This window comes from Phocoena phocoena, chromosome 20 (genome assembly GCF_963924675.1).
Source record: "Phocoena phocoena chromosome 20, mPhoPho1.1, whole genome shotgun sequence".
Classification (NCBI taxonomy): domain Eukaryota; kingdom Metazoa; phylum Chordata; class Mammalia; order Artiodactyla; family Phocoenidae; genus Phocoena; species Phocoena phocoena.
In genome coordinates, this window is record NC_089238.1 from 3697644 (window position 1) to 3720479 (window position 22836).

General features: G+C 60.0%; 4 protein-coding genes across 4 annotated transcripts in view; 2 read left to right on the plus strand and 2 right to left on the minus strand.

Moving 5' to 3' along the window:
- The window catches only part of NLRP12 (NLR family pyrin domain containing 12), a 726895-nt gene that overhangs the window by 165456 nt on the left and 538603 nt on the right, over window positions 1–22836 (plus strand).
- Window positions 141–8755, plus strand: LENG8 (leukocyte receptor cluster member 8). The gene is made up of 15 exons (XM_065899632.1): window positions 141–178; window positions 792–966; window positions 1304–1405; window positions 2150–2266; window positions 3058–3310; window positions 3538–3679; window positions 3882–4097; window positions 4478–4756; window positions 4836–4976; window positions 5119–5404; window positions 6002–6103; window positions 6183–6251; window positions 6331–6460; window positions 6541–6748; window positions 8593–8755. The coding sequence occupies exons 1-15, from the start codon at window positions 141–143 to the stop codon at window positions 8753–8755; spliced, it is 2421 nt and encodes an 806-aa protein (XP_065755704.1).
- On the minus strand, window positions 9921–11627 carry LENG9 (leukocyte receptor cluster member 9). Its single transcript, XM_065898962.1, has one exon. The coding sequence runs from the start codon at window positions 11625–11627 to the stop codon at window positions 9921–9923; it is 1707 nt and encodes a 568-aa protein (XP_065755034.1).
- Window positions 12687–18016, minus strand: CDC42EP5 (CDC42 effector protein 5). The gene is made up of 3 exons (XM_065899689.1): window positions 17784–18016; window positions 17059–17201; window positions 12687–13216 (listed from the first exon to the last, which is right to left on the minus strand). The coding sequence occupies exon 3, from the start codon at window positions 13214–13216 to the stop codon at window positions 12755–12757; it is 462 nt and encodes a 153-aa protein (XP_065755761.1). The 5' UTR covers window positions 17059–17201; window positions 17784–18016; the 3' UTR covers window positions 12687–12754.

Here is a 22836-nt window from a genome sequence, read left to right on the forward strand (position 1 = left end):
GTGAGCCCATTTGCTTCTCTTCCCTATGTGTTGACCTGTCTCTTGCTCCTCCTGGAGTCTCCCTAATTCATTCTTTTTCTTGCAGACAGTGAAAAAGCAGTCTGGCTCCCGAGGCCCACCCCGTACACCCCAGGGTCCAGATGGCGGCCAACGTGGGGGATCAGCGTAGCACGGATTGGTCAGTGAGGCAGAGGGACGGGTTGGAGGGGAGGGCAAGAGGAAGCACGACGCAGTGTTGTCTTCCGGATGGGCCCTCACACAGCATGGGGGACATGGTAGCACAGCCCCTGGGGTGGGGGTGGGGCCGAGGCACTCCTTTGAGCGTTCACCTTTCACAGTGCAGTGCTTGTTTCACGGAAGTGTGATCATTCAGTCCGTGGGCTGTGATTAAGAGGCAGCCTCCAACGCTTAATACTCACTTATTTTTTTAATTCCTCGTTTTTTCCAAAACAGTGTGATGACTTTCTGACCGAGGTGGTATCAGACAGAATTTGTGGTTTCATAAAGCATTTAGATCTGTTAGGCACCAGGTCTTGTTTTAAGTCTCGTGACTACTGGTAATCCTTTGGCTTGAGTTTTAACGTCCGTATGTAGCAGGCATCTGCAAAAGTACCTTAGGTAGGTGATCGCATCTGTCGCTCACTGAAGACTGTGACGCAGAAACTGGCTGTCAGTGTGTCACAGACTAGGAAATTGAGGCTCTGGGATTCAAGCCCTGGGGTTTGCCTGCTTCCGTCCTGCCCACCGTCTGCAGTGGGAGAATGGGCTGACTCGATGTCCCCTTTCTGCAGGTCCTCTCAGTACAGCATGGTGGCCGGGGCAGGCAGAGAGAGTGGCATGGAGACCCCCATGCACGAGAACCCCGAGTGGGAGAAGGCCCGCCAGGCCCTGGCCAGCATCAGCAAAGCGGGAGCTGCCGGCAGCTCTGCCAAGGCCAGCAGCAGCGGGCCCGTGGCCAGTGCACAGGTGAGCAGCGTCCCTGGGGGACCTGCGTCCCCTGCGCGGGCGTGGGGCACACGCACACGCTTGGTGTCTTCTCGTATCACCAGGGCAGGGTGCTCTGAGGACATCCCGGGAGCCCTTGAGTAGTGAGTCTGGGGCACCATGTGGTCGTCGTCCCTGGGAATCTAGCCTGAGGAGGGAGGGGTGCTCGTGTCCGGTGGTAGAGGTGGGGGCTTTCTGTGGAGAGATGTGCTCCCAGTTCTGTCCCTTGGCAGTCAACCACCAGTAAACAGACCCGCCCTGGTGGGGCCCTGGGCTCCTGCTTCCGGCACTGACGGCATGTGGTTCTCTCCCCTCACAGTACGTGTCACAGGCAGAAGCCTCGGCTCTGCAGCAGCAGCAGTACTACCAGTGGTACCAGCAGTACAACTATGCCTATCCGTACAGCTACTACTACCCTGTGGTGAGTGCCCACCCGGCCCGGCAGGGGCAGGCGGTGGAGGGGCGGAGGTGGGATCAGTCGGGCAGGGTCCGGGGGCGGTGGGTGGATTGACCACAGCAGTGACAGCTGCTGGAGAACCCTCCCTGAGCTCATGGTCCACAAGGTAAACGCCCAGGTCCTTCGGTGGCCACCCACGCTGCCCTCCCTGTGCCCACGTTGCCGCAGAGACTCCTCCCCCTCAGCGCACACTGAGTCCACTCCCGCCTCAGCCCTTCCCTTGCGTGCTGACACTCGCCGTGCCCTCGCCTAGCAGAGGGCTGCCCGAGAGCGCCTTCAGAGTGCGCTTCCTGGGACAGGCTTTACTTGGAGAGGCATTCCCACTGCTCACTCTGCCGCTCGGCTTCTCTGCTTGGCTTTTTTTTTTTGTTTACTGCTGGCTGTGTCGGGTGTCTACTGTGGCATGTATTTTGAGTGCAAAGTTCATTTTGTCTTTACTTTTATTGTACTATAGTGTTTAGACGGGTTGGTACTCAGTAAATAGTTGTTGAAGAGAGTGGAATGTGGGGCACGTGGAGGTGGTCATTCTATTTGGTAATTTTTCAGCGTGAGGGACTTGGGCGCTTCTGTGCGGTGGAGAGAGGGAGGGTGAGAGATCAGTGAAGGATCGCAGACTGCGCAGCTGGGAGAGAGGGCCGGCTCCAGGCCTCCAGGCCTCCAGGGAAGGAATCGGCCGCTGCCAATCCTTCCCTCTTGTGCCCTCGCCAGAGCATGTACCAGAGCTATGGCTCCCCCTCCCAGTACGGGATGGCCAGCTCCTACGCCCCCGCTGCACCTGCACCGCAGCAGCCGTCCGCAGCGCAGCACCAAGGGACTCTGACCCAGGTAACGCCCTACCCGCCCCGGCGCACGTCCACGCACGGGGTGTGGCGGGCCGGCAGCGGGGACGCCTGCGTTCTTTAAGCTGCTCCTGCCCAGCAGTTCCTGATCTGAGAACGAGGAAGGCAAAGCGTAGTTTCTGAAACCAGGGTGGGTGTAGGGCTTGAGCACGGCCAGGGGGCTGAGGTGTTGGGGTGACAGTGGGAGCACTTTGTGGCGTGGCAGCCTTCTCCTGTGCTTTCCCCTCAGCACACGCCCACGTGCATACAGTGTCTCTCTCTCACGCACGCACACGCGCTCTAGCCTTGCACTTCACGTGCAGCTGGGAGGTGCGGTGGAGCTCGTGCCGGGGAGGTGGGCAGACCTGGGTGGCCAAACTACAAGTCGCGCTCTCTCTGCGCCTCAGGCGGTGCCGTCCGGCGGTGGTGTGGGGGGGGAAGGATCCCGGCTTTATCACCGGGCTCCCGCAAGCGTGTGCCACACGTGTGTCTTGACGGGCACGTGACATGTGCTCAGACAGTGACCGCCGGGGCGGGGGTGCCGTCGGGGGCGGACGCCGGTGTTTTAAATGCCAGCCGCCGCTGCTCAGCAGTGGGAGCGTGCGAGAGCAGCGCGGTGCCTGGGCTGCTGGGCCGTGGGAGTCGCCGAAGCCCCCGCCTCGAGAGGCGCTCTGCGGGTGCGGGTGGCGAGGCGGGGGAGTGTCCGGCCACGGAGTTGAGAGCTGAGGTGGCCGAGGACCCCGTGCGAGGGCCAGCCCGGGGTACCCACTCCTGCCTCAGCGGCCGCTCCGCCCACAGCCCCCGGTCCCGGGTATGGATGAAGGCCTGTCCTACCAGGCGCCCCCTCAGCAGCTGCCAGCAGCCCAGCCCCCTCAGCCCTCCAACCCCCCGCGTGGGGCTCACCCTTTGAGCAGCGGTCCACAGCCTGGAACAGCGCCTGCCACGCAGCACAGCCAGGCCGGATCTGCCTCGGGCCAGGCCTACGGGCAGCATGGCTACAGCGAGCCCGCCAAGCCCAAGAAGGGCCAGCAGCTGTGGAACCGCATGAAGCGTGAGTGGCCTTGGGCCGTGGAGGGGAGGGGGCGTTACAGGACTCCTGGCGCGAGGCACGTGGGGTGCTTGGACCGTGCTTCGCTCTTGGGACCTCCCGGGGCGGTGCGTGGGGCCGCTCGGAATGGGCGCCCTTCTCTGGAGCTCAGGGCTCCTGCCCCGGGGGTGGGGGCGGGGCCGCCCACGTAGGCGGGGGAGGCCTCACCCCAGCTTTTGCTGCCCTCACAGCGGCCCCTGGGACTGGTGGGCTCAAGTTCAACATTCAGAAACGGCCTTTCGCTGTCACAAGCCAGAGCTTTGGCTCCACCACGGAGGGCCAGCACGGCAGCTTCGGTCCCCAGCCCAACCCCGAGAAGGCCCAGAACCACAGGTGACGGCCGCCCCCTCGCCCGGCCGCAGCCCCAGCCCCAGCCCCTGGGCACAGTGCTCAGCATCTGCGTGCGGCCCACTGGCACGGCCTGCTCCTTAGAAAGCAGAGCCCCCCTGCCCCACGGGCTCGCCCTGAGCGCCCGCCCGGGAGGGGCGGTGATGACGGTCCCACCTGGGTCGTGGGGTACCACTCCCCAACCGAGTGTCTGCACCTGTCCTCCCTCCGCCAGGGGGAACCTGTCCGGTAAGCCCGACGACTGGCCACAGGACATGAAGGAGTACGTGGAGCGCTGCTTCACCGCCTGCGAGTCGGAGGAGGACAAGGACCGGACGGAGAAGCTGCTCAAGGAGGTGCTGCAGGCGAGGCTCCAGGACGGCTCGGCCTACACCATCGACTGGAGCCGGGAGCCCCTGCCGGGGTGCGTGGGGCCGGGGGGCGCTCGGGAGGTGCCTGGTGCTGCAGTTGGAGACCTGCTATCCTAGGTGCCCGGGGCCCTGAAGAGAAGGAGCAAGAGAATGGGGTCCTGGGGGCGGGAGGCTGCCAGGGTAGGGCCGAGGCCCAGGAGCTGCCGGGGTTGGAGTCCCGGGGGTGAGAGCGTGGAGGCGGGAGGTGTGCTACTCAGCGGCTGCCAGCAGCCTCTAGACAAACAAAACCTTGGGATTGTCTCCCACCTGAGCGTCGTGTTAGTCGCGTTGCCTGGGTAAGTGCCCTTCTGAGCTCGTGTGTCTAGGGGCGGGTGGCAGGCGTCGGGGATGTCGGGGCGCTGGGTGGTGATGCCCTCCCCTGCTATATCCCCAGGCTGACTCGGGAGCCTGTGGCTGAGAGCCCCAAGAAGAAGCGGTGGGAGGCCCCTAGCAGCCTCCACCCTCCCCGGGGGGCAGGCTCAGCGACCAGGGGCGGGGGTGCCCAGTCCCAGCGAGGGACGCCCGGGGCTGGGGGTGCTGGCCGAGCCCGGGGCAGCAGCTTCGCCAAGTTCGGCAACCGCAATGTCTTCATGAAGGACCACAGCTCCTCCTCCAGCACCGACTCGCGCTCCCGCTCCTCCTCCCGCTCCCCGACCCGCCATTTCCGCCGCAGGTGCGAGGCTGCTGGGTGGCGGGGCCGGGGGCGGGGGGAGGAGACGTTTCAGGCCTCACCTTTGTGCTCCTCTGCGCAGTGACTCGCACTCGGATTCCGACAGCTCCTACTCAGGGAACGAGTGTCACCCTGTGGGTCGCAGGAACCCACCCCCCAAGGGCCGGGGAGGCCGGGGGGCCCACATGGACCGGGGCCGAGGCAGGGCGCAGCGTGGGAAGAGGTGAGGCTTTGGGGGCCGGGGAGGAGGGGCTGGTTGGGGGCTCCTGGGAGGGGGAGGGCTGTGTCTGGGCAGTGGTGGAGAGGCAGGGGGTGGTGCCACGCCCGCCCCTTCAGGGCCCCCTCCTCCCTCTCTCCCTCCCCAGGCACGACCTAGCCCCCACCAAGCGCAGCCGCAAGAAGATGGCGGCCCTGGAGTGTGAGGATCCCGAGCGCGAGCTGAAGAAGCAGAAGCGGGCGGCGCGCTTCCAGCACGGACATTCCCGTCGCCTGCGCCTGGAGCCCCTGGTGCTGCAGGTGAGCAGCCTGGAGAGCGGCGGGGCCGACCCCGACTGGCACGAGCTGCAGATCGTGGGCACCTGCCCTGACATCACCAAGCACTACTTGCGTCTCACCTGCGCCCCCGACCCGTCCACTGTGCGCCCCGTGGCGGTAAGTGCCCCCTGGCAGCGAGGGCGGGTCCTCCCTGTGAGGCCAGCGCTGCGAGGATGGCACAGGCAACATGGGAGGAGGTGGTGGGGTGGGCAGGGGTCTGGCTCGGGGAAGACCCGGACCTGCCTGTGCACAGGGGGCCTGTGGCTGACCGGGCCCTGGAGGCCTGAGGCACCGAGAGGTGAACTGGACCCAGAGCTTGTGCTTTCGGAGCCGAGTCCAGAGCCTGTGGCCTCGTCGGAAGGCTGGGCCGGCCTCTGAGCCTCCGCCTCCTGCTTAGGAGACCAGGAGAAGGAAGCCGATGTCCCCGGCCAGTGCCTGTGAGACACTGGGCCATCCGTGTCCCAACGTCCCGAGGCCCGAGCTGAGAGCGGGGCTGACTGTCCTCCCGGGGCGCATGCGCGGCCCGTGTGCACGCTTCTACTCTTTTAGGTTCTACCCCCTTTAATGGCGGGATGTCGGGATCAAGCCACTGGGTGGGTTTAATGTTGCAGCCTCTGCTTTAGGACCCCGAGTTTGTGGAACTGTGGCAGGTTTTAGCACATCCTTGCTCTCCCTGCTCAGGTCACGCTGAGCCACAATTCACCTCCTTCCCAGGTTTTGAAGAAGTCGCTGTGCATGGTCAAGTCCCACTGGAAGGAGAAGCAGGACTACGCCTTCGCCTGCGAGCAGATGAAGTCCATCCGGCAGGACCTGACGGTGAGGCGGGGGCCGGGGAGGGGGCCACACTGCTGGCCCCGCCCTGCTCCGGTGTGACATCTGCTCTCCCGCTGCCCAGGTGCAAGGTGTGCGCACCGAGTTCACGGTGGAGGTGTACGAGACCCACGCCCGCATCGCCTTGGAGAAGGTGAGGGGCTGACAGGACTCCCTCGGCTCCCCCCACCCCCGTCCTGGCCTCACTCTGCTCCTCCCTCCATGCCCTCCAGGGTGACCACGAAGAGTTCAACCAGTGCCAGACGCAGCTCAAGTCACTGTATGCTGAGAACCTGCCAGGCAACGTGGGCGAGTTCACTGCCTACCGGATCCTCTACTACATCTTCACCAAGAACTCAGGAGGTGAGGCGCAGCCCCGCAGAGCGGGGCGGCCGCGGGCCCCCAGGTCCCGGCCCTGCTCACCTCCTCGTCTCCGGCCGCAGACATCACCACGGAGCTGGCGTACCTGACGCGGGAGCTGAAGGCGGACCCCTGTGTGGCCCACGCCTTGGCGCTCAGGGCAGCCTGGGCCCTGGGCAACTACCACCGCTTCTTTCGGCTCTACTCGCACGCGCCCTGTATGTCTGGCTACCTCGTGGACAAGTTTGCAGACCGGGAGCGCAAGGCCGCCCTCAAGGCAATGATCAAAACGTATGTGAAGCTGAGCTCTCCCCCTGGCCCTCTGCTCTGCGGCCTCACCGCCGCCCTCATCCCCCCGTCCGCACCTCTGACTCCCCTGGTCTCCCTCCCTCGGTTCCTGGTCGTCTCTCCCCTTCTCTCCTCTCCACACTCGGCCCTCCCCGCTGGTCCCTCCACCTTCCAACACACGCACGGCGGGCCCTCCTCCGTGGTCCTGTCTCTCACGGCTCCGGGCTCCCCTGCCCCTTTGCCTCTCTTTGCCTTCTGTTCGCATCACTCTGGACCCCACTTGGTCTTCTCCTTGCTCCGGGCTCCCCTTCCTCCAAGGCCTCTGCCCACCTTCTTCAGCGCTCCTGTGGCTGAGCTCCCGCTCTGTGGGGACGCCCAGCGAAGGCAGCCCTGCCCTTGGTAGCCGCGGTCTCAGGGACAAGGCCCCGCTCCCACTCGCGCTGTTTTGAGAGCCCAGGCGTGCTCAGGGACCAGGTGTGAGGCAGGGCAAGCTAGGACGGGACCCAAAGAGCGTGGCCTGTGCTCACGTGCTCAGTCAGGCGGGAGACACCCCGCGGCGACGGCAGGACACCTCTTGGTTGTCACAACCGGGGTCCTCCTGGCCTCCGCTGGTGGAGGCCAGGGGTGCTGCTCAGTGCCCTGCAGTGCACAGGGCACCCCCAGCTGGGTCGCCTGGCCGCAGTGTCAGTCTTGCTGAGGCTGGGAAGCCCTGGTCAGAGGACGTGGGGCCTTGGGTGCCACGTCAGTTTGTTGGGAGCCGTGGGGGTGGTTTGCAGCTGGGGAGGGATACTTACCCTGCAGGTTAGGAGACTCCTAGGATCCAGTTTGGGTCAAGCCGACATGAGGGCAAGGTGCGGGCCGGGGCAGGGGCCGTGGGAAGAGAGAGGAGGCGGGGCCGCGGGACCCGCTCTCAAAGCCAGGAGGTCATGAGGAGGCCGTGTACCTGAAGGACCCTGGGCTCCCGGGTGTGTTCTCCGCGGCCGCACAGGCTCTTCCTCCTGCAGTTTTCGGGCTTCTGCGCCGCCCCCGGGCTGTAGCCGGGCAGGCTACTGTCTCCTCCTCAGCACTTCCTGTTTCTGCCTCAGCCTGTGTGTGCTTGGCCAGTGGGAGGGCTCTGGCCTGTCGTTGGCCTCACGGTCTTGTGTCCCCCTGCTCCGGAGGGTGGCGCGGCTTCTCTCTGGCTCGCTGGGCCGGGGCGAGCCCCGTGTTGGGGGGCAGCAGGCTGTCCTGTGCCCCACCCCCCATGGACTTCCAGGGCTGTGAGGAAGTGGGGGCTTCAGGCAGGACTGGTTTGAGCGTTTTCTGCCACTTACTTACGTCCTAGGTGACAGTGGCCAAGTGGCTCTGCCGCTGCGCTGTCCTCGGTGTGTGTCTGTAAAGGGTAGGGGTGACAGCTGCTGGGAGGGAGCTCAGCGAGCTCACGGGGCGGTACTTAGAAGAGCACAGGCCAAGCCTCCTCTCTTAGCACTCGGACCCAGCTCAGGGCAAGCGGGAGGGGCGGGGCTCCCTGCGCCTGGCCCCTGCCCCGGGCCACGTGGGCCCTCTCCTGAGGGGCTGCTCAGGCCCCGGCCAGCAGAGGAGCCAGCTGGGCCCTTCCCTCCTGTCCCCTCTCCTCCCGTCCCCACACAGGTAAGTGAGGGGGAGGGGGGGGCACAGCGAGGGGTTGGGGCCCCCCCCACCCCGGGCCCCCCCGAGCCCCTGAGGGGGGAGGCCGGGGCTGGGGAGGGGCCAGCAGGTGACATGCTGAGGAAACCTTTGGGTGCCCCAAAGGGGGCGCCCACTTCTTGCTCGTGGGGCCCCCCCGTGCCCGCCGCCCGCCTCATCGCGTTCTCCTCTTGTCTCCGTAGCTTCCGCCCTGCGCTGCCAGTCTCCTACCTGCAGGCCGAGCTGGCCTTCGAGGGTGAGGCCGCCTGCCGGGCCTTCCTGGAGCCCCTGGGCCTGGCCTACACGGGCCCGGACAACTCCAGCGTCGACTGCCGCCTCAGCCTGGCGCAGCTGCCGGCCTTCTGAGCACCAGCACCGCCGGGGGTGGGGGGCAGGGCTGCAGCCCCCCAGCGCCGCCTCGGCGGGTTTTGTTTTTGAGCCGTGGACTTGGGTTGTAAATTAATTTGCGGGGAGTGGGCTCCAGGAAGAGCCACCAGCCCGGCCCCCATTTCCCACCGGGGAGTCTGTACAGAGATTTTTCTACATTTTTATTTTTGCCTCTGAGGGATGGGATTGGGGGAGGGGGGACAGCGGAGGGTTGGGGGCATAGTCTGTAGGGTCGTCTGTGTCCACCTTGCACCTCCACTAATGCTGTCTCAGTGTTTTTTCTCTCTCTCTCTCGAGCTTGTACTCCGGTAGCGACCCGGCACCCTGGCCCATCCCATGCCAGGGGGGCCAGTGGAAGAAGACAGGCCGCTCCGCCCGTGCCCGCCTGCGGCAGGGGCACCAGCACACCAGCCCGCTGCCCGCCGCCTCATCTGCCTCACCACAGACTCTTGTTGCCCAGCCCTCCGGGGCCTCAGTGTTTGGGGCGAGGGGAGCCGCGTAGACTGTGCCCTGCCCGTGGCCCCCGACCCCAGAAACGCCAACGCCTCGCCACCGCCAGATCCACACTGCCAGCCTGCACTGAGGACTCCGGAGGCCATCGCGGGACCTCGCCGGCCGGGCTGCCTCGTCTGCAGTTGTATTAAGTTGTCTCCGTGTCCCTTCCCCTCTCCACCCCAATGTTTCTTCTGGTTTTTCCCCCTTTTCCCTCCCGCCGCCTCCTGCTCCCGCTCTCCCTTGGTTCAGCACAGGTAAAACGGTTACCCTCCCTCCCCGCCTCATGGATCACCAGCTCACGTCATGTTTCCTTCTCTTTTCTTTTTGTGTGTGTTTATTTAAGTTATTTTTTCTTCCTCCCCTTTTCTTTTCCGTCCTCCCTCCCTCTTCTGCCATGTAACTGGAGGATGTGCAATGAGTTTGCAAACAGCTGGACTGTCAGGCTGCTTTTTTTTCCAGATGTTCCTCCTTTGCCTCCCCTCCCCCTCCTCTCCCCCTCCCCTTTCCTTCCTTCATTCTTTCCTTGGAGCACTGAGCACCATTTGGAAGCTTGAGAGAAACCAAAATTAAAGAGAGAGAGAGAACACGCGTGCACGCTTTGTCCTTCTGCCCCGGGCTGGATTGCCTCTGGGTGTCTGGGTCCTGGCCTTTATTTCTTTTGGCGTTGAGATACCAGGGGGATCTCTGCCACGGCCTGGTAGGTGCCCCCTGACCTCCCCACGCGGCACAGCCAGAGTTTCCCCAGAGGCTGGCTCCCCAGCTCCTGCCTTGGGCTGAACCCAGGCTTGGGGAGGCCGACTTGGGAACCCTGGGGCACCTTGGCCAGGGTGAGGTGGGGGTGTAGCCCCCTGCAGGGCTGCAGCACTCTCAGCCCCTCGGCCTCCAGCCTCTGGCTGAGCACTTGAGCCATGTCCTCCAAAGGGGGGTCGGGGGGAGCACAGAGCACACGAGAGCCCAGGGACACCAGGCGCCTAAACCTCAGCCTCTGAGGAACCTGAAGCCCGGGGTCCGAGAGCACGCCTCTGAGTGCCTCGACCGCAGCTGCCATCTCCCCGGGGCCCGCCAGCCTCAGCAGGGCCACTGTCAGGTGCAGGGCCTGAGCAGGCACTGTGAACGCCGCGCAAGCTGGTGCATTTCGTACCAGTTCTTCTTGGACCTTAGCCACCCCGGCCTGCAGCTCAGCCTCTGTCACCATGAGGGCCACGAAGTGCGTGGGGCGGGGCCGGCGAGGGCCCACGGCCCCGGCTGCTCCACCGTCCACGGGCCAGACCCCGGGACCCCACTCCACTTCCGTCTCAGAGAGGCCTTCCGAGGGCCTTCCCGGGGCTACCACAGCCGGCAGCTTCCCACCCAGGGGCTCCAGGTCCCTGGCGGCAGCTAGCTTCAGCGCCCTTCTTGGCTGCATCCACGGGGAACCTTGGCCTCCAGGGCCGCCCAACTCCCGCTCCTGGGTCCTCGATAACGTCCCTGCCAACGCCAGGCGCCCAGCTTCGGGGCCTCCGCCATCCGGGGCCAAGGTGGCTCGGAGTCCCGTCCAAGCTGGCTGTACGCTCCCTCCCGCACCGGTGCCAAGACGGGTCGCAGCTACACCGTCCTGTGCGCCTCCGGCCCCGGCCGTGTCCCCACCGCTGAGCGCACCTCCGGCCCCGTACGCGTCCTCGCCGTCACACTCGTCCCCGGTCCCGGTCCCATGCACGTCCCCGCCCCTGTCTCCGCCGTCGTGCGCGCCCCCGGTCCCGTGCGCGTCCACGCCGTCGCTCTCACCTCCGGCTCCGTGCACGTGCTCGCCGTCGCTCGCATGCCCGGTCTGGTGCGCGTCCTCGCCGTCGCCCTCCTCTCCGACACCGTGCGCGTCCCCGCCGTCGAGCGCGTCCAGGATGGTGGACCCGCGGCCCGCAGCCAAGCCCGAGCCGAAGACGAGGTCCGTACGCGAGGCGCGGTCCCACACCAGACGGCCGCGGAAGCGGAAGTAGCGCACCCGGTGCTGCGGCACGGCCAGAACGCCCGGCCCGAGCGCCGCCAGAGGCTCGTCCCAGCAGAAGGAAAGGAAGGGCTTCTCGCGCGCGCCCAGGAAGCGGTCGACGTAGCCCACGGAGAAGTCGGCCGGGTCGAGGCGCGGGTCCCAGCGGATGCGCTGGATGACAGCCGCAGCCGTGCGCAGCGGCGGCTTCTTGGCTTTGGCCTCTGCTTCGGGCTCGCCTCTAGGCTGCGGCGGCGCCGGCGCCCCGGGGTGGGGCTGGCGGCAGCGGGCACCGAAGCGGCAGCGGCCCTCCAAGAAGAAGCGGCAGGCCGGCGGCGGCGCGGGTTCCGCGCTGGGGGCCCCCACGGGCGGCTCCGTCCCTCCGGCCGCCGCCATGGGAGTGGGGTGCGGCTGGCGCGCTCGCCCCGCTCAGGCCGTTCCGCACCTGGGTCAGTCCTGCCGGCACGGGCGCCAGGCACCGCTGTGACGTCACGGGCGAGGCTCAGGCCCCGCCCCGACCTGGAAAGCACCTCGCGCGTGGGACGACCCTCCGCGGTGCCCTGGGGGCGCCTGACCCTCGCAGCCAAGCGGTTTTTATCTGTGGCTCCGGCCCCAACCCAATAATTTACATATGCGGCCCCGCCCCCACAATCCAAATACCTTACAGGTGCGGCCCCGCCTCTTCTGGCCCCTTAGCGAGCTTGGCTCCGCTACCTAATGATTTACAAGTGCGGCCCCGCCACTCTTGCTCCTTAGAGAAGCTGGCCCCGTCCCTAGTCCAGTGCTTTAACGATGCGGCCCCGCGCTCTCTTGGCCCCCGACGAGCTGGGCTCGTACACCCCGCACGCCTAATGATTTGCATGTGCTGTCACGCCCCTCCGGGCACTTGTTGGGCCGCGCCCTCCGCGGGACAACCGGACGCCTGTAGGCTCAGAACGAACTTCGTAGCCCGGATTTGGGACGCAACTGTCGCCCTCAGGATGACACAACTTTGGGGCGTCCCTTTTCTACGGGGACCACGCCTCTTCCCGGCCACTTTTCCTGTGCGGCCGCTCCCGGGGTAAAGGACAGCTCGCCTGGGCTGGGTCCACCTGAGACGCGGAGCTCACGGGGTCACAGCCGTCGGCCGGCCCGAGGCAGCGAGGCAGGCCGGGCCCGGGACCGCGTCCGGCTGGCGGCGGCGGCGGCGGCGCCGCGCAGCCAACACTGCTGAAAAAACCAGGCTGTGGGAGCGGCCACTTCGGAACCCCGCCCCTGGGAGGGGCACCGCCCAGCCACGCCCCTGGCTCTCTTAAAGGGGCCGCATCCCATTACACCGGGTTAATCCTGAGACCTCCACCCACCTGGCTGGGACCGGAACCCCACGTGACACACCTAGCTCTTAAAGGCGCCAGGACCCCATCACCCCTCCCCGTCCCCCCTTCCCACATGCAAAGTAAACAGACAAAACCCGGGGCACAGACCTTGTCGGTTTATGTATAAAGTGGGGAGCTGGACGGTAAGGGCGCAGGGAATGGGGGTGCCTACAGGCCGATGACGTCGTCCAGCTCGAGGTCCGCATTGGGGAGGCAACGGGCCCTAGGGTGCTGCGCCCCGGGGCCGGGGTCCACGTCGGGCTTGGCGGCGGCGGCGCCCGGGCGTTCCGCGTCCATGACGCCCAGCACTGCGTCCAGCATGGAGGGGCCCAAATCCAGGTGGAAGGACAGCAGCGGGTCGGCGGGTGCTGGCGCGCGGAGGGTGGGCGGCGGGGGCTGCGGCACAGCGGGCGGCGGCGCGGAGCGCGGGGCCCCCGCGGGCGGCGGCCGGGGCTCAGGGGGCGGCCCGCCGCCGTGGCGACTCAGGAACGAAGTGTCTCCGAAGGCGTCGCCGCCGCGCCCCACGTGCAGAGTGTGCCGGAAGTCGCCGAGCGGCGCGGAGATGGACAGAGCGCCGCGCTCCGGCCGCTTCTTGGGCTGCGCGGGGCCCAGCTGCTTCAGGACCGGCATCTGCGGGATAGGGACGGGTTAGCACGGCCTCCCCCGGTAGGACGCTACCGAGGCCTTCCGTGTTTCCAGCCCTGGGCGTAGCACGCCGTTCAGAGGATGCTCGCCATAAGTACAGGATGATGGTGGTGGGATCACTCCCATTTTACAAGTGGGGAAACAGGTTCCCAGAGGTCCGAGGTTACAGCTGCTTGATTCAAATCTCAGACTCAAACTTAGGTCTGCCCATATGTTAATTCCACTAAGAACTAACGTTTGAGCTTTTACAGGTCAGAGAACAAGCAACATGCTTCACCAAGCCTTTTGGACTGCTTCCCAAACTTGACAGAAACTCCAGCTTAAACACAGGGCCATCCACCATGAAGACAGGGCGGACTCTGTCCTTTAGGTGGAACAGACACAGTGCCCAGGGCCCGCCACATTTCTAGAGGCCCGCACACATGTTTAAACGTTTTATTATTATTTTTTTGAACCTCTCGTCCTTTATTGAGGCCACTGGTCCCCAGCTCCCGCAGGGCAGGGACACAGGCCCAGGTTTTCCTCTCCAGCCCCGCCACCTTTGGGGCCTGCAGAGCCCACAAAACCCCGGGGAGCACAGATGAGACCCTCCCCCTCAACACATGGTGTACAGAAGCCCCTTCCCAGACGGGGCTGCCGTGTTTTATTTTAAAACGTCTGGATTATGTTTGCCTTTATACCAACGCAGTCGTAAAATATAATTATTATATATATATATATATATATATATATATAAATTATCTCCATGAAAGCTTTGCCTAGAACACACAAAAGTCATCATGTGGGCTGGCCTGAGGATTGTAATTTGGGAGATTTAGGGTGGGCCTGGGAAATCTATATATTTGCACAGCATTTTATAATTTGAATGATCTGGTTTTGAAAAAAACATATAAGTCTTACTTCTTGGAAAACAAGAGTGACAATAATAATCATGCCAATTTTCCTATGTTAAATCATGGCGAGAATGGCATAAACTCCAAACCGGCAGCTCATGAACCGTTAACTAGGTACCCTATAGCTACATGACTGCATCAGACTCGATGGTAAGTAGATATGCCTGCCAACCTTTGCCCATATCCTGGAACTTGGCTGTTTCTATGGAACTTCTGGGAGGGACTTTGATGACCTTGTACTTTTGTTTTAACAGTCACTGTTATTAATAACAATTAAAAAAAAAACCTTTCCATTTGAATTGAAGCCCCACCCTTTGCCAACTGGATGAATTGGGATAAATTATGTGATTGCTCTCTGTCTGTTTTCTATCTGGAAAATGGATAAAATGACACTACCTTCCTTGCAGGACACACGGAAATACTCAGTCAAAGAAAACTGTATTTTTAACAGTGCCAGCCAACTGATAGTGATAGTGTTGGGGAGGGGCATGTGTATCCAAACAAAACTGTGGAACAAAATTTAGATCAAATCCTACGAAGCAGGCAAAGCAGTCAGCCTTGTCCTTTCAGGGACCAGCACCATGGGAAAGATCAGTGATAACGTGGAGAAAAATTAAAGCCAAAAGGATTTGAAATAATTGTAGATGGGTATGTTCTGAGAGCTGCCTTCTCCCCTACCCAAACACACATACACACACACACACGCACACACTTTACAGTTACTTCTGGAAAAACCAGTCTTGATTTACCACCTCTGTCATGTTTCTCAAACTTCCCTGACCTCAACCTAGATGAATAAATGTATTTTATTGCAATCTGGCACACAGTCACCATTCCTTCCCCACCCACAACCACACACACCCCCTACATAAGGGAAACAAACATTTTGTGAATTGAGACCTACTCTTATCTCATGCTAGGCACTCAGTTTCAATTCTATTTTATTATTTATTTAATAACTAACTAACTAACTAAATGCCTGCATGATGCATTTATGCAGGATCTTAGTTCCCTGGCCAGGGATCGAACCCACACTCCCACACCGCCCCCCCCCCCCCCCCCCGCCCCAGCAGTGGAAGCACGGAGTCTTAACCACTGGACTACCAGAGAACTCCCTATGTTTCTTTTTTAATGCTGACCTCTGCTCATTAATGAATCTCAATCCACAGTTTAAAAAAAAAAAAAAAATCCTGTCTCAGAGCTAGCAGCACCCCTTATCCCTGGGCAGTGATTCATAGTTCAAAAGAGCAGAACTCAGAAAGCCAACTGCCCAGACTTGGATCTGACTGTGCCCACTGCTGTGTAACTTTGGGCAAATTACTTAACCTTTCTGACCTCACTTCCTCATCTCAAAAACGGAATGACGCTCATATAATAATTCAGTCTCTTTGCAAGAACTGGGGGGATGTTGCCCATGGAAAGTCTTAGCACAGTAGCCAGCGCACAGCAAATGCTCAGTAAATGCTCAGTGGAGTCCTCCTTTGGATCATTCTCCCCTGTCCCAGAGAAGGAAATAGATGCTCAGAGATGGTACATGACTTGCCCAAGGTCACAAAGCCAGCTCTGTGGGACTCCAGAGCCCAGGGTTACTGCTTCCACTGCCTGCTGTCCCTTGAACTGGCTCCTCCCTGGACGGCTCTCAGCTATTGCCTCTTCTCCCTGCCCACCCCCTACCTTGCCCCTCATCCCATCCTCCTATCACCCTACAAGGTGACATCACTGACATTTTCCAGCGCTTAGCAGCATATTAAGATCTTGGTTTCTGACACCAGACACAACAGGTTTGCCATTGCCTTTCTGTGGGACCCGGAACTAACTTCCTCAGCCTTAAGCCTCAGTTTACTCCTGAGAAATGGGAAATCAGAATGCCTGTTTGCAAGGGGTTGTCGTAGAGTTACATGCACGATGCTGACATTTTATTTCCCGAGAACTTATTCTGGGCCAGGCAGGGGTCTAAGTGCTTCACACAAATGAATGAACTCATTTAATCCTTGGAACAACCCAGTGAGGGGAGACCGTTGTTATTTTGTCCCTTTTACAGATGTGGGTGGCACCTGAGGCACAGAGAGGTGAAGTTAACTTGCCCTGGATCACACAGTAGCAAATGTTGGGGGCTGAATCTGGAACCCAGGCAGACGAACTCCGGAGTCAAAGGATGATGTGATAACTGCTCACAGCCCCCAAAGGATAGGGTGTGCAGACCCACGGAGAAAATGATGTTTTGACATCAAGGCCAGGGATTTCCTACACCTTTGCCTGTGTTTGTCTGTTTGCTTTGCTTTTTCCCAATCTAGATAACAACGAGTTCAAAATTGTTTTTGAAAGCTACCACTTCTCCTCGCTAGCTCTGAGACCTCGGGGGTCAGTCACTCCACTTCTCCGAGCCTCCGTGTCCCCTTGAACAGAAGGCTCTATCTCCCTTGCTGTGTGCTTGATGCAATGAGGTCACACTCGGAAAAAGGCCGTCACAGGCCCAAGCTCTGTACAGAGGGGCTGCTGTTGTGACAATCTGAAAGCAGGCAGAGAGCGGGAGCAGGATGGGACCCTGGGACACGGTGATTGCACGCACTCGCTAAGCCGCCTTCCTCCCGCCTCCACCCGCCCCCTCTCTTTCTGCAGGGGTGGGGGGCACAGCTGGCTCACCTCTGTCCTCTCCGGGCCCCAGCCCCGGCAAGAGGAAATAACAACCCACTGCAGATCCAGCCCGACTGGTCCTCAGCCCTTTGGGAGAGGCAACAAGGAGGGTGGGACCCAGACGGCGCAGGGGGACCCGCGATTGGGAGCCCCCGACCCCCTCGGGGCTCCAGTGCGCGCTTCCTGAGGCCACGTGGCTGCGGCCCAGGATTTCAGCAGCCGCGGCCGCCGTCCCTTTGGCCGGCTGTCCGGCTCCCCTCCAGACCTGACCGGGGACCCTGGGCCACCACTGCCCCGTACCTCGTGGTCCCCGCTGAACCAGGCAGGCAAACTCTCAGGCTCCGGCTCAAGCTGGGAACCCCGTCTTCTTGGTTCGGAGCCCGCCTCCGCCTCCCAGTCCCAGGCCCGCGCCTTCTTCCTTCTTCCTCCGGGCGGGATCTCACCTGGCAAAGGAAGTGTCATACGGAACCTGGAGGGGCATGCAGGACCCAGGCGGCCGGGCCCAGAGTGCCACCTCCTTCTCTCTTAGGTTCCAGGAGTCCTGGCTCCTAGCTCTCTTGATCCTTAGCCTCAGGAGTCCAGGCCCCCGGCCCCTCCTCCCTCAGACCCAGGAGCCCAGGCCCCCAGCCTCTCCCCCCTCAGATCCAGGATCCAGGCCCCCGGCCCCTCCCCACTCAGACCCAGGAGTCCAGGCCCCCAGCCCTCCCCCCTCAGACCCAGGAGCCCAGGCCCCCGGCCCCTCCCCCCTCAGACCCAGGAGCCCAGGTCCCCGGCCCCTCCCCCCTCAGACCCAGGATCCAGGCCCCCAGCCCTCCCCGCTCAGACCCAGGAGTCCAGGCCCCCGGCCCCTCCCCCCTCAGACCCAGGGGTCCAGGCCCCCAGCCCCTCCTCCCTCAGACCCAGGGGTCCAGGCCCCCAGCCTCTCCCCCCTCAGATCCAGGATCCAGGCCCCCAGCCCTCCCCCCTCAGACCCAGGAGTCTGAGCCCCAACCCGGGCAGACCCTGGCATGGAGTCCCTTCTTTACCTGCACCGGGGTCTGAAGTGTCAGCCGCTCTCGGGCGCCATGGTAGGAGCCCACAGGGGCGCGGAGTCACGCGCAGTGCGGCTCAGTCTGTCTGGGGCAGAGAGGGTTAAGGCGTAGGCCCCTCCCAGCCTTCCTTATCCCCCAAAAGTTTGCCTCTAGGATTTAAAGGACTAGGAAGTAGCGGTGGAAAAGCTGAGGCCCCTCCGGGCTGAGTGTGGGCCAGGGGAGGAGGCTGGCACTGGGTGTGCGCCCGCCCAGAGAACACGGCAGACGGGGCGGGGGATGGATGGATGGACAGGGCGGCCCCCAGCTCGGCCCCTCCCCCTGCCAGCCTGGAATTTCCTGAAACTGGGGAAGTCTGGCTGTGTAGAAGAATAATTTCTTCCAGATTGCAGCTGTTGAGGGAGTATGTGTGGGCTTGAAAGAGAGAGAGAAAAACAGACAAGGTCAGGCAGCAAGACCAGCAAAAGGATGGACGCAAAAGGATGGATGTGACCTCGGAGGGGCGGCTCTCACCCTGCTTTGGAGAGTTCCCTGGATGAATATCCCTGCCTGGAGCTACTCGTCCACAGAAAGGTCATTACATCACCGAGTGCCAGTGCCTAGCGGCGACAAGAGTCAGATGTGGGTGTGAGGAAGATCCCTCGGCGGCCAGTGTGCCAGAGGGCCTGACCTGGGGGAGGTAGAGGCCCCGGGGACGAGGCTGGCTCCGCTGCGTGCTGGGCCTGGGATGCTGGGGCCGGAGAGGGAGAGAGTTAGTTTCATAGATAACAAGGAGGTGTGGCTTGACCTGAATCTTAAAGGAGTGGGACAGAGACAAAAAGTGACAACAATCCAGGGACTTCCCTGGCGGTCCAGTGGCTAAGACTCCGTGCTTCCACTGCAGGGGGCACAGGTTCGATCCCTGGTCTAGGAACTAAGATCCTGCATGCCACGTGGCGTGGCCACAAAATAAAAGTTTTAATTATTTTCTATTGACGTTAGCTTCACATAACATAAAATGACTCATTTTAAAGTGGTATTTAGGGGACTTCCCTGGTGGCACAGTGGTTAAGATTCCGCCTGCCATGGGTTCGAGCCCTGGTCCGGGAAGATTCCCACATGCCGCGGAGCATCTAAGCCCGTGTGCCACAATACGGAGCCTGCGCTCTAGAGTCCGCGAGCCACAACTACTGAGCCCACGTGCCTAGAGCCCGTGCTCCGCAACAAGAGAAGCCACGGCAACGAGAAGCCCTCACACCTCAACGAAGAGTGGCCCCTAGAGTTGGCAACTAGAGAAAGCCCGTATGCAGCAACAAAGACCCAACGCAGCCAAAAATAAATTAATTAAATAAAAAATAAATTAATTAATAAAAAATAAAGCGGCATTTAGTACATTCACAGTGTTGTGCAACCATCACCTCTATCTAGTCCCAAAACGCTTTCATCTCGTCAAAAACAAAAACAAACAAAAACAAAACAAAAAACTCTTGTACCTGTTAAGCTGTCAGCTGGGGGCTGGTCTGCTCCAAGAGGCTGCCTGCATCCTTCTGGTGTTTTCCCTGTGTCTGTCCTCTGGCAACGGTAAGTTGAGCCCCTCTTATGCTTCAGGTGTCCCTGATTTGCAGGCCTGCCCCATCTCCCTCCTCCCTCCAGCCAGAAAAGGTCCTCTGCTTTTAGGGCTCATGTGATTTGGCTCGGCCCACCTGGAAAATACAGGCGTTATACATATATCACCATCGGTAATGGATATGTATTAATATATTACCTGGTAATCAGCACAAGTTAATACAGAAGTATACATAATTTATGTCAAGGAATTGGGAGTTTGCAATGCTAAGGACTGGCAAGCCTGAATTCCATAAGGCAGACTGGAAACTCTCAGTCAGGCTAGGAGCTGACGCCTCGGTCTTTGTTTCTGGTTTGGCTGTTCTGAGCCCCGCCGCGTAGCATGCAGGATCTTAGCTCCCCAACCAGGGATCAAACCCACGTCCCCTGCATTGGAAAGTCAGAGTCTTAACCCCTGGACCGCCAGGGAAGTCCCTGATGCTGTGGTCTTTAAGGCAGAATTTCTTCCCCATTTTGCAGTGAAGGCCTTTCAACTGATTGGGTGAGGCCCACCCATATTCTCGAGGGCCGTCTCCTTTACCTAGAGTCAGCTGGGTACAGATGTTAGTCACACCTACATAACGCCTCCCCGGCCATACCTGGGTTAGTGTTTGGTTGAACAACAGGTACTACAGCCTGGCCAAGCGGACAAGTAAAATGAACCATCACGCCAGGATAATCTCCCCGTCTTAAGGTTTCTAACTTTAATCTTGTGTGCAAAGTCCCTTTGCTACATGATACGACATATTCATCGGTTTCAGGGATTCATGCCTGGATATCTTTAGAGGTGCATTCTGTCTACCCCAAGGACCCTCAGAGGGCAGATCCCGGGGGATGGTGGCGTGGCCACCAAGCTGGAGAGCCTGGGAGGAGGAACAGGTATACAAGAGATGCTAGAGGCCATGCCCTGAAGAGAGGAAAGCAGGATCGGATGCACGGGCAAGCGACCTGTGCAGTCTTGGGGGTCGCCATGCCTAGAAGGGCCCTCTGCACTTGGTTTCACGGTTTGCTCTATCTTCACATTATTAATCATTTTGAACAAGGGACCCCACATTTTCATTTGCAATGCACCCCGCAAATGAGGTAGCTGGTTCTGGGCTGAAGTGCGGGAAGAGCAGCGTTCTGGGATGAAGCAGCTGAGAAGGGTGACATTGAGAGATAAGAAAAGGGGAAGAAACTTGGACCAGGGCCGGGCAGCAGCCGGAGAAAGTGAAGGAGGAGGAGAGAGATGGGCTGCAGAAGCCCTGGAAGGACGCACAGGTCCCCTCTCTGCAGTCTCAGTCTGATTTAAAAAAAAAAAAAAAAAAGATCCACTGGATTTAATAGCAAGCCAGAGGTGACCGGTGGCCAGAGTGAGAACTGCCCATGGGGGCTGGGCAGGCGTAAGCCAGATTGTGGCTGGGGAGGCGAGGGAGAGAGTGAGGAGATGAAAAAGTGCAGAGGACTTGGGAGTCTGCTGTGAAAGAAAGGAGAGCAAGACAGGACGGATATCCGGGGGGAGAGGGAGGGGTCAGAGAAGGAGTTTGGTTTCTTTGCTCGGTTTGGATACATTGCCTGCTATTTTGTTTCTTTTTTGAAAAAGTAATTTTTAGTTACATAAAGGATATCCTCCTTGTAAAGAGAGAGAGGAAAATAACCCTAACTAATAAGGTTTTTTTTTTTTTACACAGACATTTTTTTAAACATCTTTATTGGAGTATAATTGCTTTACAATGGTGTGTTAGTTTCTGCTTTATAACAAAGTGAATCAGCTATACATATACATATATCCCCATATCTCCTCCCTCTTGTATCTCCCACCCTTCCTATCCCACCCCTCTAGGTGGTCACAAAGCACTGAGCTGATCTCCCTGTGCTATGCGGCTGCTTCCCACTAGCGATCTGTTTTACGATTGGTAGTGTATATGTGTCCGTGCCGCTCCCTCACTTTGTCCCAGCTTCCCCTTCCCCTTCCCCGTGTCCTCAAGTCCATTCTCTAGTAGGTCTGTGTCTTTATTCCCGTCCTGCCCCTAGGTGCTTCATGACCATTTTTTTTTTAGATTCCATATAAATATGTTTTAGCATACGGTATTTGTTTTTCTCTTTCTGACTTTTGATGACCTTGTCCAATCCAAGCCCCATGAAATTAGTTTGCAGTATCCACTTTCCAACTGGGCTGGGCTCTTACAAACACACAGAGCAGCGTTTCTGCACCTCGGAGCTATTGGCATTTGGGACTGGATCGTTCTTTGTGGTGGGAGTATCCTGTGCACTGTGGGATGTTCGGCAGCGTCCCAAGGCTCCACCCACTAGATGCCAGTAGCTTCCCCCCCCCCAGGATTTAGACGACCAGCATTGCTTCCAAATGGCCCCTGGAGGGGGGATATTGCCCCTGGTTGAGAACAGCTGGTCAACATGGTGCTCTAAGAAAACACATATTAAACACACATTTTAAACACACAAAGGAACTTTTACTGGATGGTTTTGGGCTACCACTTTTTTCCCACTTAGCAGTTTCTTTTGGGACTCATTCATGGCTACTACATACAGACTTAAAGAGGGGGCTTGAGCTTACTTCAGCATTTTGAAGAAAGTATATAACAACAATAATAGCAGCTAACATTTATCGAGGGCTTAGAATTTTTTAGGAGCTGTTCTAAGCTCTTTCCACATGTAACCTTAATCTTTGCAATAACTCTATGGGCGGGAGGAGGTTGGTATTATTATTCCCACTTTACAGATGAAGAAACTGAGGCACAGAGAGGGTTTTTTGGTTTGTCTCTTAACTTTTAGGTAACTTAGCTAATGCAGCCCTAAAGTTGCGCAGGCAGGATTTGAACTCAGGCAGGCTGACCCTGACTCAGAAGGAGAGATGGAAGATATAGGAGAGGTAGGTTCTATAAAGGACAGGACCCCCAGGAGCAGGGAAGAAAAGGGTCTGTCCAACAGAACTTTCTGGAATGATGGGACTGTCCAGTACAGTAGCCACATGTGGCTGTTGGGCACTTGAGATGTAGCTAGTGGGGCTGAGAAAGTGAAATTTTAACTGTATTTAATTTTCATTGATTCTACATGGAAATAGCCACTGGGGGCCAGTGGTCCAGGTATTGAGTAGCCCACGTCTAGAGCACTTGAGGAGGGTTTAGCCCAGGGCAGCGGGGGCTGCCTCTTGAAGGAGCAGGTGGAAGGATAGAGGGGTGACTGCAGCCTGGGTCAGTGTGGGGCGGTGCTTCGGGGGCTCTGCTCCACTGGCCTGGATCTGGGTGAGGCAGAGGCAGGGGTGGAGGAGGTGAGGGGTTCAGCTGTGCTGGGAAGGGAGGGGTAGCTGGTTCAGATCTGAGCCCCAGACGAACTGCAGGACAAGTCTACTGAACACTTGCTGTGTGCGGGCTCTGTTCGAAGCACTCCATCTTATTATCTCATTTAGTCCTCATATCAACCTATGAGGCAGGTGCTGTTATTATGTCCATTGAGCAGATGAGGAAAC